The sequence below is a fragment of the Plectropomus leopardus genome, chromosome 5 (genome assembly GCF_008729295.1).
Source record: "Plectropomus leopardus isolate mb chromosome 5, YSFRI_Pleo_2.0, whole genome shotgun sequence".
Classification (NCBI taxonomy): Eukaryota; Metazoa; Chordata; class Actinopteri; order Perciformes; family Serranidae; genus Plectropomus; species Plectropomus leopardus.
The window spans coordinates 16476958-16493790 of record NC_056467.1 but is presented as its reverse complement, the minus strand read 5'-3'; the positions used below and the strand labels follow the sequence as shown (position 1 = coordinate 16493790).

The 16833-nt window shown below is 40.0% G+C and overlaps 1 protein-coding gene across 3 annotated transcripts in view; it reads right to left on the bottom strand.

The window, feature by feature from the left end:
* Positions 1-435: 435 nt before the first annotated feature.
* The window catches only part of mettl16 (methyltransferase 16, N6-methyladenosin), a 35786-nt gene continuing 19388 nt past the window's right edge, over positions 436-16833 (bottom strand). For all 3 annotated transcript variants that reach the window (XM_042487047.1, XM_042487049.1, XM_042487046.1), the window contains exons 7-10: positions 15522-15591; positions 11200-11289; positions 2538-2711; positions 436-1300 (exon numbers count right to left, since the gene is read on the bottom strand). In XM_042487047.1, the coding sequence (XP_042342981.1) occupies positions 629-1300; positions 2538-2711; positions 11200-11289; positions 15522-15591 (1006 nt within the window). In that variant the 3' untranslated portion in view covers positions 436-628. The remainder of the gene's footprint in view (positions 1301-2537; positions 2712-11199; positions 11290-15521; positions 15592-16833) is intronic.

The window sequence follows — 16833 nt, the reverse complement described above, 5'->3', positions numbered from 1 at the left end:
AATGCGTGCATACATGCACATGGCCCTGGATATTTAGGTATCTTTTCCTGTTATTCACTCAGCACTAGTCAGGAAGTATGTCGCCTACAACAGTTATAATAATGGACCACAATACTAAAGGATCTCCAGGAACAGGAAGGGCTGAGGGACTTCAGGAACATCCTAAATTAAGCAGGCTGTGTGTAAATTAAAGACTGCCAATGGTCAAGAAATACTGGGATTAACTTCCAAAGTCATTCAAAAAGACAACAATTAATAAGGCAAATAAAGGGTTTCCCCTTAACAATAAAGATAACTACATAGACCTTAAAGAGGAAATACGAACACTGTCATCTTGTGGCCCTTTAAATGTACTGCACAATCAAAAAAATAACTAAAAAACACAATAGACCAAAACTGCTTAACTGTGTATAAAAGATGCACCATGGAGTAGAAAAAGTTATAAAAATGAGTATTTATTTCAAATATTTTGACAAATTCAACAAAACAATATACAGTATGTTTTACCTTAAAAGGTAAACCGACTGAGAACAACAAAATCCGATGATGTGAACTAACTGATTATCCACTGGAATAAACTTCCACAGTGAACTGAATAATCGCCTCTAAAAATAACATGTCTGATCATTTATGGATTAGCAACAATCCTTAGAAGGGTGTTCTTCAGGTACGTGCACAGCTGGTTCATCAGGTCTTTACTCTGACCCTCGACCCAGTGCATCTCAATGAAGACATCGCCCTCCTCCAGCATCACGTTCAGCAGACACTTAAACAGGAAGTGTTCGGCTGCTGCGGGGCTCAGGGGTCGCTTGGACGCTGGTTCACTTGCTGCAGCCGGTGCTTCCTGCGGGCCTGTTTCCTGCCCTGCGTCTGTACAGGTGGGGGACTCCATGTCTACGTCTTCACCTGACACATTCTCTGAGACCTCTTTCTGTTCTGCAGTTGGATTGTGCGTTACATCTTTGCTTGTCTCTTTAGAAGAGGCGCCATTTTCAGTCTGCTCTGTGGGCTGCTGCTGAAAAGCCAGCTCCTGTTCAGACGTGGTTTTGTTTTGAGCGCCGTCACCCTGAGTGCTGATGTTTTGTGTGGACTGGTTTGGAGATGCTGGCGTTGTGGCGGGAGCAGATGTGGCCACAGTGGGCTGAGAGCTACTGCCAGGACATTGAGGCGCCCGGGGAAGCTCTCGCAACTGACGCATCCCTTCCCGTCGCTTCTGTCGTCCGTGGATCCAGGTGTTCTCCACAGCTGTTAGAAAGAGGCTCTGCTCCTGTTTTCTGCAAGGAACACGTTTGTGTAGCACCTGCAGAGCCACACAGAAGGCAGTCTGACTAAAGATGATGTTCACTGGAGATGTAAGCGTGTGGTCATTAGCTTCACAAAATTACTGCTGCATGGATGGGATCGGAAAAAAGGCGCGAGTCGTGTGAACGCAGAAATAACTTAGGATGGGTGCACTTCAGATTCCGTCGTCTCAGAGTCAATGGGTTTTTCTGAATTAGATTGTGGTTAGGAGACTTAAATAAGGTTTGGGGTTAAAACAAGCTTAAGAGACTTTAACATTTTGTTCTACAACATAAAATGTCAGTAAATACTCCGCTTGTAAATTTTAGAGCTTTTGAGAGGGACCACATGAGACCACAGAGGCTCTGGGGGACTTTAACCCTTTGAACCTTGAGCAAGTTGGTGTGATTTCTGTCAAAACATGGAAAAAGGAAATCAGCAGCTTTGTAAGAAATATTCCACAGAATTAAATTTAAAAAAAAAAAGCTAGGGAAAACTATATTTATAAATACCATTATTACATATCTAAAATTTAAAGTTACAAAATTATTATATATTTCAAGCACATTCCCAGATCATTTCCTTGTTGTTTTTTAAACTCTCTTTTTATTTTTTCCCACTAATTTTCAGGTACTTTTCTTGCAATTTTTACCAATTTCTTGCTAATGAGGTCATTTCTTCTTTCGTTGTTCATTGTCTTCTTCCCATGTTTTAGTAATACACTTGCTGAGGTTTTAAAGGGTTAAACTGTTAATAGTTAACAGCTTGGTGATGATGACCACGAAGCTGTGCAATTGTGGTGTAGCCCACTAACAGCCAAATGTGAGCTTTTTACTTCTGGCTTTAGAAATCATAACAGTGGTGTTTATCTTTACTATGTTGCTGAGCAAAATGTATTATAAACTTCAGCCTGCCACAGAGATTATTCTCTGCAATGATCTAAGCAGCCATGGGAACTTGTGTCTCTGATGAGACAGCGTCAGACGAGTTGACTCAACCCGACAGTAACTTCTGAGGCTGTGATTCGTGCTACAGACATTATAATGCAATGTATTCTCTTTTTCATCCTTGTAGAATTTTGGGTAAAACTGCACCCCAAATTAGAGCTGTTGTGTGCAAGGAAAACATATCATCGTTTAGGTACAACAGAGAGAATAATCAAGCACCATTAATGTCCTCCAATGTAATGTCTACAACTTTAGAAAGGGTGAAACTTAACTAACCACTAACTGTGGCCGTGCAGCCCTGAAACTTACCCGCAGGTCAGTGAGTGTTTTCTCCAGCAGAGCAGTGATGCTGTCCACAGGGCCGCGGGCAGCACCGCCTAAAGCTGCGGCTTTGACCTGCAGCTCCCTCAGTCCCGGCTCTGTTAGTGTGAACGACAGGGGCTTCCGCGTTTTCTCAAGTTTACGCTTCTTACTGGGAGGAGACTGAGATAATAGAAAGGGAGATCAGGAGGAAATGAAAGAAAAAAAAAACGGACTGTAACAGAGTATTCTATACATGTAAAACAAAATATGATGGACACAAATTAAAACAGCTTGATATGGTGTAGTCTAACAGAGTCTAACAGAGTCTAACAGAGTGACAGTGGGTGAAGTCAGCAATACCAAAGATAACTGTGGTACCATGGTTAACAACATTATTTTGCAACGATAAGAACAATCTGAAAAATGCAAGAAAATATTTGTTCTAGATATATCAGATAGTAAAAGTCACAAGTGACAATAGAGAGGATTTTTGTTCAAGCCAAAGAAAACAGCATTTCTTAAGATTAGATATGATTGGAGTCTTTTTCCCTTAAAATATTCAGCTCCTTTCATGTTGTTACCAAACTGTACTGTATTGATGTTTTGTGTGTTTTCCCACTCCATTCATCTCATACTTAAGATATTTTTTGCTGCTCATTGTTAACTAATCTCTCTACGTTCTTTTCTTTTATCTGTTTTGTTATTTATTCCGCTGTTACACTCATCAGTGTTTTTAAGTTGTATATTTAGGCATGGTGTCTGGAGAAACTGAGAGATCACAGTCTAGCATTCGACATCAGAGGCTAGACATGAGGTAAGTGATCGTAGTAGTCCAAAAATAGCGACGTCCAGAATCGGGCTGCCAACAGAAGGCAGTTAAGGCTGACGCGCAGTAAAAGCTGTAACAGATCTTTTTGGCAAATTAAAAAATCTCTGACGAGACATAGGCTTTTTGTGTATTTTAAAACAGATAATTTATTGCGCCTAAACCAAAATCTTTTACCATATTCATACATAGTGCAGCCCAAACCAAATCCCAAGTCCCAACTAAGACTCAGTCATTAACTTATAGTCAGTTAGGTAACCATATTTTGGTTTGATTTTAGTTCAACAGACCACAGGAAATATATGGCATTTTGGGACAGGAGATACTTTTGTCATAGTTTTAAGAATTTTTGTTGCATCCACACTGCAAGAACTAGGAAGGATCACAGTTTTTAAAATGCTGTTTTGACGGACATTTTTTTAGATCCTATTTTAGAGTAGGTACTCTCCGGGCACAAGAGGAACCATGAGTGATGCAAGCGTACGTTGATTGGAGCAGATGTCGTAAACCTGCGCATACTGTAAAGTACCTTTTAAAAAAAAAACTGTTAGCTTCATAAACAACTCACAACACAAAAAAACCCCACAAACAACTGCTCATAACAAAAAATTAAAAAAAAAAGGAAGAAAACATGCACAAATGGACCAACAGTAAAGTCCAGGCTTTACTGAGCACGTGTGGTGGTGGAAATATGACGCAAATTTGACTCATCAAATATAAAGTGACAGTGCTGTACCAAAAGCCAGCTGGGGTACAGTACGTCACTTCAATGTTTCTGTTAGCGGCGCGAATGCAAACAGAAAAAAAGCCTTACAGGCGTGTAGTTCTCAGGGAAGTTCCCCAGTGGGTAGTTCCTCTCAGGGAGTCCCCAGAACTGTTTGATACCAAAACACCAATATATGAACAATCACACTATGTCACATGCAACCAAGTTTTTTTGGTAGATCCTCTGATACCCGATGATCTTTGATCTCAAATCAAAGATTATCGGGTCTCAAAGGCTTTATCTCACATTTCCACCACAGCTTATAAAAGTTTGTGAGTTAAAACCAACACAACATGTCGGCAAAGAGGTGCACACACAGAGCTAAAATACCACACATACTTAAAATATTAGGTATGTTTCTTTTTTCTTTTCTTGATCATACAATCAGAGGACTATGACTGTCATATTATTAGCCTGTTTCTAACCTGGATGGCAACGTGTGTGAGTTTTCTCACTTTTGATTCTCAGCTGCCTTATAAAGGCTTACAAATCAAGGATGTAGGTTTTGTTTCAACATTGGCATGGGACATGTGAAGCAAGAGGTTTGGGGGTCCTCTGCCAGAAAAATTTGATCATCAAACAATTATTTTTCCTGCATTCTGATTAGTTTTTTATAACTAATTTATAGTGTAAATGTCTATAATCTTTCATCAAAAACACAGTCAGCTGTTTTCTGACCATATATTCATCTTGCAGTTGCCCCTCATCCACTCTTGCTTTTGCAGTAAACTGTGAACTTATATGTTTTCTTTTTTCAATCATTTTCTGTTTCAACTGCTTGAACTGTTACAAATGTTGAACCACGTTGGTGTCTGGTGGCTCAGCGGATAGAGGAAACGGCCCTTGTACAGAAGTTGTGTCCTCACCGCAGCAGCTGTGGGCTCGAGTCTGACCTTGGCCCTTTGCTGCATGTCGCCCCCTCTCTCTGCCCCTTTCACACTAAGCTGTCCTACCAATTAAAGGCATAAAAGCCCAAAAAAATAATCTTTAAAGAAGAAAAAAAAAGTTGATCCATGTTACTGGTGGTTGTTAAGCAAAGGATGAAGATCGGTACTCGTTACAGGCTCTCACTTTAACCTTATACTATGCAGGATCACCAGTGAATGTCAAAGTAAAAGCCAACCCCAAATTCATTCTCCTTTATCGTTTTTCCTCTTGATATTTATGTTTTTTGGTGCTGTGTCTCTCGACACATGCTGCTTGCGGTCTGGCCCCTGGTCACTAGCTTTAGTAAAGCCTTGACCTCACCTGAGTGTGTCCCAAACACAGAAAATAAAAAGAAAATACTGGCAGTCTAAACTTGCTTTTTTTTTTTTTTTTTTTTTTAGGAAAATCCTGCATAGCATACTTCTAAAGCTGTGATAAGTATCTGCAGCTAAACAGAAGATGGATGTTTGTTACACACCACAGGAGGGCGCTCACACCACATGAGCTCCTCCCAAACCTCCTGCGAGTTAAACGCCGCTCCTTAGCTCTAATCCCCTCTAATGTCATGCTGCGATGGCGGTGGAGGTCATTACCCAACCGTGTCTGAATACAACAGACGCTCTGCAGCGACCGTCCCCTACACATCCACTGCAACCAATACATCACCGCTGCACTGGCGAGTCACTGCAGGCTGACTGAAAGTGGGGAGACAGCGGGGGTCTGCTGCAGCACCGTAGTGTGACAGAGCAGACAGCATGGCCGACTGACCTACAAACAGCTGAGGGAAGGAGCAGACTGTGACCTTCACACTGCTGCACTCATCCGAGGGTCAGCTTTTCATTATACGTTCATTTTGGCACACCGGAAGCCTCTTCTTTTAAATTATAGAATGCAATATATTTGTTTTATTTCTCACTAGTGCCTCTTAACAGAGGAATCTAAAATGGCAAATAAATAAATGCACATTCATGCATCTGCTTCATTTTAAGTGAGAGAAATCTACATTTTCACTCAAAGTAAGAGGTTTTTCAGTCTTGATCATGTATTGATTTTTAGTTAAAATGATGGCCCTTGTGGATGCATGTTTAGAAGGGCTGGACATATTTAATTATGGGTTGCTGGTGAGCACTGCCGTGTCTGGCTGCTTGTTAGAGCTTCTTTTATTTCATATTGTTTCTCACAGACGTCTCTTACACCCCCCCCTTTCCTCCACGCTCTGCGAGCCCTGCAGCTCGTTGCACAAGGAAAGGAAATCAATAAAAATCCATCAAGCCAAACCTGTCTGTTTGTACGCAGCATCCTTGACACTGATTCTTGCACTAATACATTAGTATATAAACACACACACACAAAGTCAACATGCACAGACACAAAGATGGACTCAGACAAAGAGTGTGAAAGCAACATATGTGTAGTTTTACATGAAACCTCTCCACTGAATCACATCCTCTCCTAACTCTGCTGCTCTTTCACTCCATTATTAATCCCACTTACACTCTCTCACCTCACTGCATGCTCTTCACTTCACACACACACAAATACTAACGCACACACACATGCATATAGTAGGGCGGCATAGCTAACCTATCTTTCATTTTGTGAAAAAGCACCAAATTTGGTACTAATATAGCTTAATATATTTAGAAGAAATCTGGATATCGGGTCACTGCAGATTAGCGTTCTCATGACCATGGCAACTATTTTCCAAAATACACTTTAGCCACCCCCAAGCTGCTGTTTCCATGTTTCCAACACCACAAATATTAATTACACATAAATTAAAGAAAATACAACGAAATGATAAGACCATGGGATGCTGACATCAATAATGTCAACATTCTACATATTTATCAGCATGTTACTGAACTTAAAATTACAACAACAATAATAATAATAATGATGATAGTGTCACACCCATAGAGTGCAAGCTAATTTGGGGGATGACACGTTTTAGAAATATTTATTCTAGAAGAGTAAATGGGAAATGATCAGTGAGTTGGCTGGTCTTCAGCGGTTTTACTGGTATTAGGTGCTTATTGCCAACTGAATTTAGATGAAACAATATAAAAATACAAAATACAATGACAAAATCACAAAATAATAACAATATGGGCTCTATCTTACGTTTGGCTCAAGGCGGCACACGGCGCAACGCAAGTGTCATTCCTAGAGTCAGACGGGCACAATTGTCATTTTCACGCCTGGTGCCCACATCCTTTAAATAAACATGTTTACTGTTGCAACAGCAACAAATGGCAACTGAGCCTTTATTAGCTTAACCTATTCTTCAAAACAACAACAACAACAACAACAACAAAACACAAAATTGTTTATAATCCACCTTTTTTGAATCAAACCAGTTACAACTACCTCGTAGGACCTCAGCTGTTGTAACAAGTTATATTATCTAAAGTAGAAAAATAAAAGCTTAAATCCCTGGAGAGCTAAATTACCTTAAATGTGGTCTCCTCTAATCTACAGTTCCTGGCACTGTTATTTACTTAAGCATCATAACAAAGCACAATAACTTCAACACAACAATACAAACCTGTAAAAGTAATTTAAAAGTTCTTAGTTGACATTTGAAAGAAGGACTGAAAGAATAAAGCAGTCGGTGAGTTGGCTGGTCTTCAGTGGTGTTACTGGTATTAGGTGCTAAATAGCATGCATACATAAATAACACAAAAATAAACTGTGCCACATTTGCTCTGGTATCCACCATCTGACAAAATAATAGAACAGTTTTTACTGATTCACGGCACAATGTAATAAAATTACAATATAGTGAAATGACCAATTTCTTTTTCAAAAAATTATGAAATTGTTGGTGAGTATTATATTTGCTTCTCAGGGTTACTCAGATCTAGATTGTGTCCATTATTGCTTGTGGATCCAAAAGTTTAACCGACCACTGGCAGCCATTTTGAAAAACTGTTGCCACGGCAACCAAGGTCAGATTTTGCGATGGCCCAATATCCAGTTTTGTTTCTAATATATCCATAAAAATGTCTTCCACATTCGGTGCTTTTATCACAGAATGAATAATTATTATGAGATATTGAGCGATGCCGCCCCACTAATATGACAACCTAACAATGAAAGCCTGGCCTCATTTTGAAAACTAGGCACAGTAAGAGCCTACAAGTCCAATAAGAGCTGTTCTCTCCAGACATACAGTCATTCAATCATCCGTCTTGATGGCGAGTTCACGCATGCGTGCATGCACTCACACACAAACAAATCTGCAGATTTCACCTTCAGGCAAACATCGTAAATCATACTCTGATCCCCCGTCTTCTCCCAACCCCCCCTTCCTTTTTTCCATCCCCCAACCCCCCCGCATGGACTCCTGATCTCTGGACCTTTCTGAACCTCCTCCTGCCAGAGGCCTGTATGAGCAACAACATGCCTCAGGGCTCAGATAAACCCCGGCTACCTCTGTCTTTTCTGTCAACATGTGCTCTTATCTCACTATCCACTGTCTCTTTTCCCCGTGTCTGCTTCTGCTGAATTTCTTTAACTGCATCTCGCTTTCCTTCAGTCCAATTAATTTTATCCGTCCTCTGCATCTTTCCCTCTCGGTAATGAGAAGATTTTTATATTATCCCACTTTTAAAGTGCAGAATTAAATGTTGATCTTCTTTATAAACACCTCAGATCAAAAGCAGCGTAATAAATAAATATGTAAGATGCTCCATGATCAAACCACATGTTTTTCTGGAGTTGCATGTAACTAAGGCCTCTCTGGGAAAGTATCCTGGGAGGCCTTACAAGGAAAAGGCAGATACCAGCATAAAGACTAAGAGATACTGACATTAAAGAATACTGCTCTGATTTAGCATTTAACATCATTGAACTCACAATTAACAGATTAAAACAACCAAAATGAATGCAGCAGAACCAGAGACGTCGTCCTCTCTACTCCACACAATTGTGTACAGCACACAATGAATTTCCAAAAGGACAAACAAACAAACAAACAAATTAATGCACAATGATGCAACTTGACCACTAACAGCCCAGACTGAGAATTGTGTGCTAGTAGCTGCTTAATTCTTTCTAAACATTCAATTTTTTTCGTCATTTTCAAACTTGTAGTCTAAAATCATTGGTGCTTTTCTTTATGTTAACCTGACTCCTCACTTTCCTCACTTGCACCTTAAGGCACTAGTTGGCACTAGTCGGCTCTTATCAGCCTTGTTGACTTTTTTTTAGCTGATTCAGCGTGTTGAATCGGCGTCAGAGCTGGCAGAGCCTGTCGCTAAATCACTCTGACTGGCAGTTCAGCTCAGTGCATGAGTCACGTGGCTGTGAGATCAATACAAAAATGTTATATGAGGTAGGATTACGTTTTTAGCCACTGGGCTCTTTTGCAGAAACGGTTCACAATTATGTTATTTTTCGCTTGGAAACGGCATATATCATTTGTTTTTTTTCCACATCTGGCTTTGCTGACTGGCAAACTAGCATTTTGAATCTGTTCGGTCAGTCTTTCGCTTTCCCTTTTTGGATGACAAATACAGATTACTGCTGCCTGCTAGTAGTTTATTTTCTCTCATATGGTTGCAGAACATACATGCCTCCATTATCTGTAATATTTACAGTCTTAAACTGACACAGGCAATGTGAGTTGACGCAACAATCGGCCTTTGTCGCTAACTTGGTGTGTCTGAAGCTTGAGCTCCTACCAGAAAACACAAAGAAAGAGATACAAGGAAGAAACGAACAGGATGTGTTTCCTTGCCCTAGGCTGCTCCAGAAGCCTCCTCTCTCCTCATCTCCTTGAGGTACATTTAAAGGACTTGAACATCCTCAATGATGGCAGCTGAGGAAGGATTTCTCAGTCATGGGAGGAGAGAGGATGGGAGGAGGACTAAATTAGGATAAGCAGGAAAAGCACCCAATTTATAAGACCTCAACATCTCCCTTTGGAGCCACAAAAGGTACGTAAAATACACCTTTATTTACATATGCAGTAGTACTCTCTAACACCTGTAAACATACTGAAGGACTGTTTTGAGGATGACTTCTTTGATGTGAGATTACCATCATTTGTGGAAGACACTTTGTCGCTTGTGGATAAATTAGTTTTAATTGAACCAGATGACAGCAAGAAAGAGAAGGCTAATATAAAGGTTAATATGAACCAATTGCAGTAATAGTAGCTTGCAGGCTGACCTGGTAACCGGAGGGGTAAGTAGGTCACCGCTGCATGCATGTCACATATGTTATAGCCTATATGTAACTTTAATGAGCACCCCCATGATCATACATACATATATACCAGACCTCCATAAGAAGATACACATGTAGGCTGAATTAGGTAGTCAACCATGTAAGGGATTACACATGCAGAAACTTCTGTCATGTAAGCACACACACACACACACACGCACGCACGCTTGAGGGGCCTGTGTTGCAATGATGGTGCGGAGCTCTCAAGTGTAAATGACTGTGGATGGGCGTCAAAGTGGAGGAGGAGGGTCGCAAGAGAAAATGTAGGCCAATCATTCTGCTCAACTGCCTTTATGCTGAAAAGGCCAAAACAGAGAAGAGTCCGACAAAACACAAACACTGTCACACGGCCATTACTCCACCTGCTGACCGCCTCCACCCTCTTCAATCTGTCTTCACTCCAGTGTTATCATCAGTCATTTGTATTATTTTGGCTGCATCACTGTCCCTGTTTTCTGTGTATCTGCAACTCTCTAACTGTCCAGACAAGACAATGGTTCGGAGTGTGTGCACGCAGTCCTGCCCTGGCAACTGTTGCCTGGATACAGCATGTTAAAAATCACACAAACATCTCCCCAGAGGAGGAAGGAGTAAGTGCTTCTAATGGAACAGAGCTGGAGGGAAAGAGGGTGCAGTGTGGAGAGGGGCGGGAGGAGGGGGGTGGTGCATAATTGAGGAAGAGGCTTTTGGGTTTGGTAAATATTTGGTTCAAGCAACAAAATGCTGAGATTACTTGCATGTGTTAACTTGGGGTACCAAATGTCACGTCTTATTTCTCTGTATCATCGATGCATATAGATGCTGAATCATTACTCAACCATAATGACCACAAAACAATCTGTTGAGTCTAAAGTGTGCAATAAGACTGGAGCTCTTCAAGTGCACAAGGGGACGAAAGTTTAGCTCAGACTTACCGGGACAATCACATCGTCATAGAAACTCCAGGCCAGCGCCCACCGCATCGTCCGTCCCTGGCAAAACTCTGTGTGAGTCACTTTAGGTACCTGAGAAAACAGAAAGCAGAAAGCGGTCGGCACTGTGTTGCTCTCGGCATGCAGCAGATTGTAGTGATTCAAAAACCACTCATGAGAACCGTCCTTAAAAATGGTGAACTGTTAATTTAACTTTAGTTATTTAACTTTTAAAAAACAATGAAATGTTTAACAATGATTAGTATTGCTATAATTAATATTTTAACAGTTTATTGTTACACACATTGTCACGTTTAATTTACTCTATTAAGCATATATTAATTGTTTATAATTGGTTCTTAAAACAATTAATATACATTCTTTGAATGGCTTTTATAAAGTTGTAACTGATGATTACAATAATCTGTTAGATGGTAAATAAATACATGCAGTTCATCTATAAACATTTAGGTTTATCAAAGCATTACACAGGATTTATTAAGCATTTAACAAGGTGTTATATCATCAGTTGCACCTTTATGATAGCCAAGTAATGTTAATAGATGGTTTACAAACCAATTACTAACCACTGACAGATACTTAATATAGTATAGCAACTTTTATGTGTGTGAGAAACTGAAAAAAAAACAACCCAATTCTAATAAGGACTAAACTTTGATTGATAACAACAGTAAAATAAGGAGGTGGAAGTCATGACCCGCCCTACTGTGCCTCTGATTGGTTAGTACTCTGTGCCTTCGTCGGTTCGATTGTGTTAAAAGAGTGGAGAGACAGGGCAGTGTGTGCATGTGTGAGCATATGGTGTGAGCGGACAAGCAAAAGCCTGCGAGCAGGTGATATGAGTTTCAATGAATGCATCAGAGTGTACGGAGCAGAGCAGAAAAACAGGTTTTCACCTGGCGGTAAAAGTGGCCAGCTTAGCGGTAAATGTGCAGTGTGAGTCACAGTTTTTGGTTAAAACGTGCTGCTGCTTCTCAAGAATAGGTGGAGCTCCTGTGTGTTGCTTTCCAGCTGCTGGTCAAAGGGAGGGGAGTTAACCCCGAATTCACTCTACCCTGGAGGTTAACGAATCTCCCCTGTGCTCGCAGTCAGGGAGCTGAAGCAGGGATGGTTAACAATTGGTTAGGTTCAGGGTCAGAATATTAGGCAAGTCAATCAGACACAGAGGAGGGCGGGTCAGGCCTTTGCCATCCTGAGATTGAGTCCTCTACTAACTCAATTGTGGATAAAATAATATTATGTTGAGGCTTCTATAGACTTTCCAAAGTGCACGGATAAAAATCTGATAGTAAATTGTGACTTTTTGCATTGGCAGTGTGGCACTAAAAACAATTTATACACCATTTTTGGTGTAGAAATCATAAACTTAAGCCGCAGCGAGGGAAAGGCTCGCTGCTTCGAGCTATAAAACAAGTCACACAGGAGGTCACAGACACACAGTTCTGTCAGTTTTCAGAAGAAACAACCTCCCTAAGCCCCCTTTTTACAGAGGTATTAGTCCATACTGATAGATTTTTGTACCTGACAAAATTACCTACACCCCTATGTTTACAGGTAGTGGTCCATTCTGATAGGTATTTATCTACATTTATACAGGTTGCTGTCCATTGTGATAGATATTTGTGCCTGACAGAATCCTCTACTCCACATATAACTGTATTTATACAGGTAGTAGTCCATTTTGTTTGACATTTTTACCTGACAAATGACCTTATTTGTATTTCTTTTAAATCTATTTATTTATATTATATATATTATATATATATATATATATATATATATATATATATTTTTTTATATAAAGCTACCATTTATCAATGATGGATACTATTAGTTTTACCAAAACATTGCATACAATCAACATTATAGAGACAAACTGATCATATTTGGTTAGAAATCAAATTTTTGTCTATGTCTATGTCAGGGTACTCCAAATTATATGATTACATATATTATAAAGCCTTGTAAGAAGGTTTTAAAAACTTGTAAATAGATATTTTCTCAGTGTAATTAGGTTTATAATGATTATTACAGACATGTCAACCCATTACTATTATCACTGCATATTTTTTCCTTTTTTGACTAAACTATCAGGATACTTTGCTTTTCATTGCCATGAGACAAAAAACATACTGTCACAGCCCTATGTGTAACATGACCTGAAGAAAAGAAATAATATATTTTTGCCTTATCTTCTGATCTTGTAACTTTGCACCTGCTGTATGAAATGTAATTGCCTCCCTATTAATGGAAATGTATTGCTCCCATACTGTACAATCACTGCTAATCATGCTGGCAGCAGTTTGAGATCATCATTTGTGTTCTATCACCTAATTTGTAAAGTATGTAATAAAATACAAAATCGCTCCACCTAACCAAATTGTTTTAAACAGGTCAAAGGTTTATTTGAAGCGTCCATATTGGAAGCTCTCAATGAGTCCTTGACTTGTGACAATGGGCCTTTCCAAAACTGGACCCTACCCACTCCCACTCTACCTTTGAGTGTCATCCCATTCGTAGTCAACTTCACAGCTGAATGAAGTACACTCCAGCAGAGCGTAGGGTATAACTACAGCGGCAAGCTTTGGGACAAACTTCCCTAACTGCTGCAGAAAAAGGAGCTGTCGTCATATTTCATAACAATGGAGAAAAATAAAACTTACTCCTATTTCATGTTCTTCATAGGAATTTTTTTTATCAATTTTATTTGAGCTGTGCTGCTGTCAACTGGAATTTTGGTAGCCTATATTAACCTCATGCCATTAAAACGAATAAATACATAGATAAACAAATAAATAAATAATACATAAAATGGAATACAACGTATTCCTGATATTTATTGATGACATTTCTTTTCTTTGTAAAAATCTTCTCGTTTTTCACTCTGATGTTTGTAAGGTTTTTTGCAACAGTTCCTGTACATTCAGTTCTCCTGGACATTAATTTTTGTTAGAGACGAGAGAAGGGTTTATTCTATCCCACATACAGTGTACCATTTAAGATGTTGACATCTGTATGTCAATAATCTTAAAAGTTTATCGTAGTTTAAAGAGTTTAAATTCCTAAGGGTAGTGGCAAGGAACATTATTTTTATGGAGAGTCTTGATGATCAACAATATGATGTTGCACGTGGTCAATAAGTTGGCATTGGTGCAGGCTCACTGTAGGGAGGTTGCACAGCCCACTTCTACTCCTCTCTGGGTGGTTTGGGACGGCACTTTATGTGGCAGACACTCTGTGTGAACGCGAAAACGGGGTGGAGGTGGGTAAATAGAGGGGATAGGGGGTGGTTTGTGAAAGGCCCAACCTTTGATAGTGTGATACACTGCTCAGTCCGCAGGTTTGGTGAAGGTGAGGAAACTACAATCTGATGGAAACTGAGACACGAGTTTTTGCTTCTGTGAGCTCCACATCTCTAAAGAGGGTGAGATTATTAAGATCCAGGATGTGAAGAAGACTCACATGTGGTGTGAAAAGCCTCATGCTAACAAAGCACTTTTAAGTGTCTCTCAGGACTGCTTCAGTAAATGCGACGAGGAGGGTCACTAAGACGAAGGATCAGCGGTCAACCAGCTCTGTAGCTGAGGCATTCACATTTGCTAAATTAAAAAAATACAAAGAGAGATGAGGGGACACTGGAGAGGAGCCGGAGTAATGGGTGATAAAAGCATTAGCATATTAACTAGGCTGGGTTTCTGTTTACACACACTTTAAAAAAGAGGCAACAGTCTCCTCTCTGGACGTTAGCCAAGGCTGCACTCACTCTGATGAGCAGCGACAGCACCCGAAAACCTCCAGAGGAGCTTCGAGGGATGGCAGGTAGAGGTTTTTCTTTCTTTTTTCTTGTTTTTTGAGCATGTGAGAGAAGTGACTGGCACCAGGCCAGAGGCCTGCAGCAGTCAGGAGTCATGTGCTGGACTATTAGTTAGGCTAATGACACTAATGCAGGTTAGCTACAGAGTACCGTGTGATCCAGTCATGCACCGCTAACAGAAATCAGCTCCTTCATGGCTCATTTGTGACACTGCTTCGTGTAAATATTGGAAAGAGCTGATGTGTTTTATGTCTGGTTATCTGCTGCTCTGACAGCGACGACTGCTTCTAACATCAACACAAAGTCCCAGAAGAGAGTTGTGGTTTGAGAAGGGAGGCGAAGATTGTTTTAACAAGCCATTATCGAACCCCGAACAGAAGGGGCACCTTCCTGCATGAACAAACTGAGATCAAAAGCTATGTGTGCTTTGTAGCTGATTGATTTCAGAGGATGCAGATGTATTTGTATGTTTGCCTTGATTTGTGCTCACCCCTTGCTTCCTCAGCTCCTCTTTCAAAGGTGCCAGGCTACATTTCTTCCCCAACATGCAGCTGTACCACCTGCAGAAAGAAGAATCCATATTAACCAGCTGTGTGTCTCTGTGTTAGCGGGCACAAACTACCAAGCAGAGATCAAACGAACCGAGGTGAGCTTTGGGGAGCAACACAAACACAGACAGTAAAACATGAGACAGGAAAAACATCCGTGTGTTTGTGTGTACGCTCCATAGTGATGAAAAAGCTGTTTTGAAGTCGTCCCCTGATGGAGGCCTGATCAATAATCTCTGCTGCGCAATAAAGAGGTGAGGTTGGTTTTGATCAATAAGCAGCAGCATCCAGCCAAGGAAGATGGAGCAAAGATAAGCACATCAGGTGGCCAGACTAGAAGAAGACTGGTCAATTTTTACAAACCTTGTCAGGATTTGTTTGTTTTTCACAAGACTTTATTTAAAGCTTATTATGTGGTCTGTAGTTTCTGGAAGCCGACTGCCGCCATTGTGATGGAAAAAAGATCTTAGAAGTCATTATAATCAGAAAGTCTCAAAACATGAGTTGAACTAAAAACAGTGACTTAGTATCTCAACATAATGGGTTGGAAAAACTTTATCAAAATAGTGACTTATGATCTCAAAATATGACTTAGTATTTGAAAATAATGAGACATTTTTAATAAATGAGTGTCGTTTCTCATTTTTTTGAGATCCTAAGTCATCAGTTCAGGAAATCTGTTATTTTGAGATACTCACTAATACTAACTGAAATACTAACATACTTTTTTAAAGAAAGTTTCTTGTTACAATGGCAAACAGAATGTTTTTCTCCTACCATCACACTGGTAGAAATGGGCTTCTACAATATTTAATCACCACAGTCTAGGTTCAAAAACAAACAAATCCTAAGATGTGATCAATTAATATGTAAAGAACAGAAGTTGATTGGATATGGGAACAAAAAAAATCCAATAAAATATCTATCTATCTATCTATCTAAATCTATTTTCATGGGTCCCCTTTGATTAGATCTTTTTTAACAATGTCCAAAATTCAGATGACTGAAATGTTGATACACTCATCTGAGTCACCTATAAACATGAGGCCATTGCAATGAGGTTTTCTGTGCAGCAACAAGTAATTACAGTTTTTTTTAAATCCCACATTTGATACCAGTACCAACAGAGCACTCAATTCAATACCCATAATGCCAATGGAGTTGCGCTCAGTATGGCCATACTTTCAAATGCTTTCATGGCATCTTGGCACGCTGAACTGCCAACTCTGTCAGATACACTGCGCTAGACTTCAC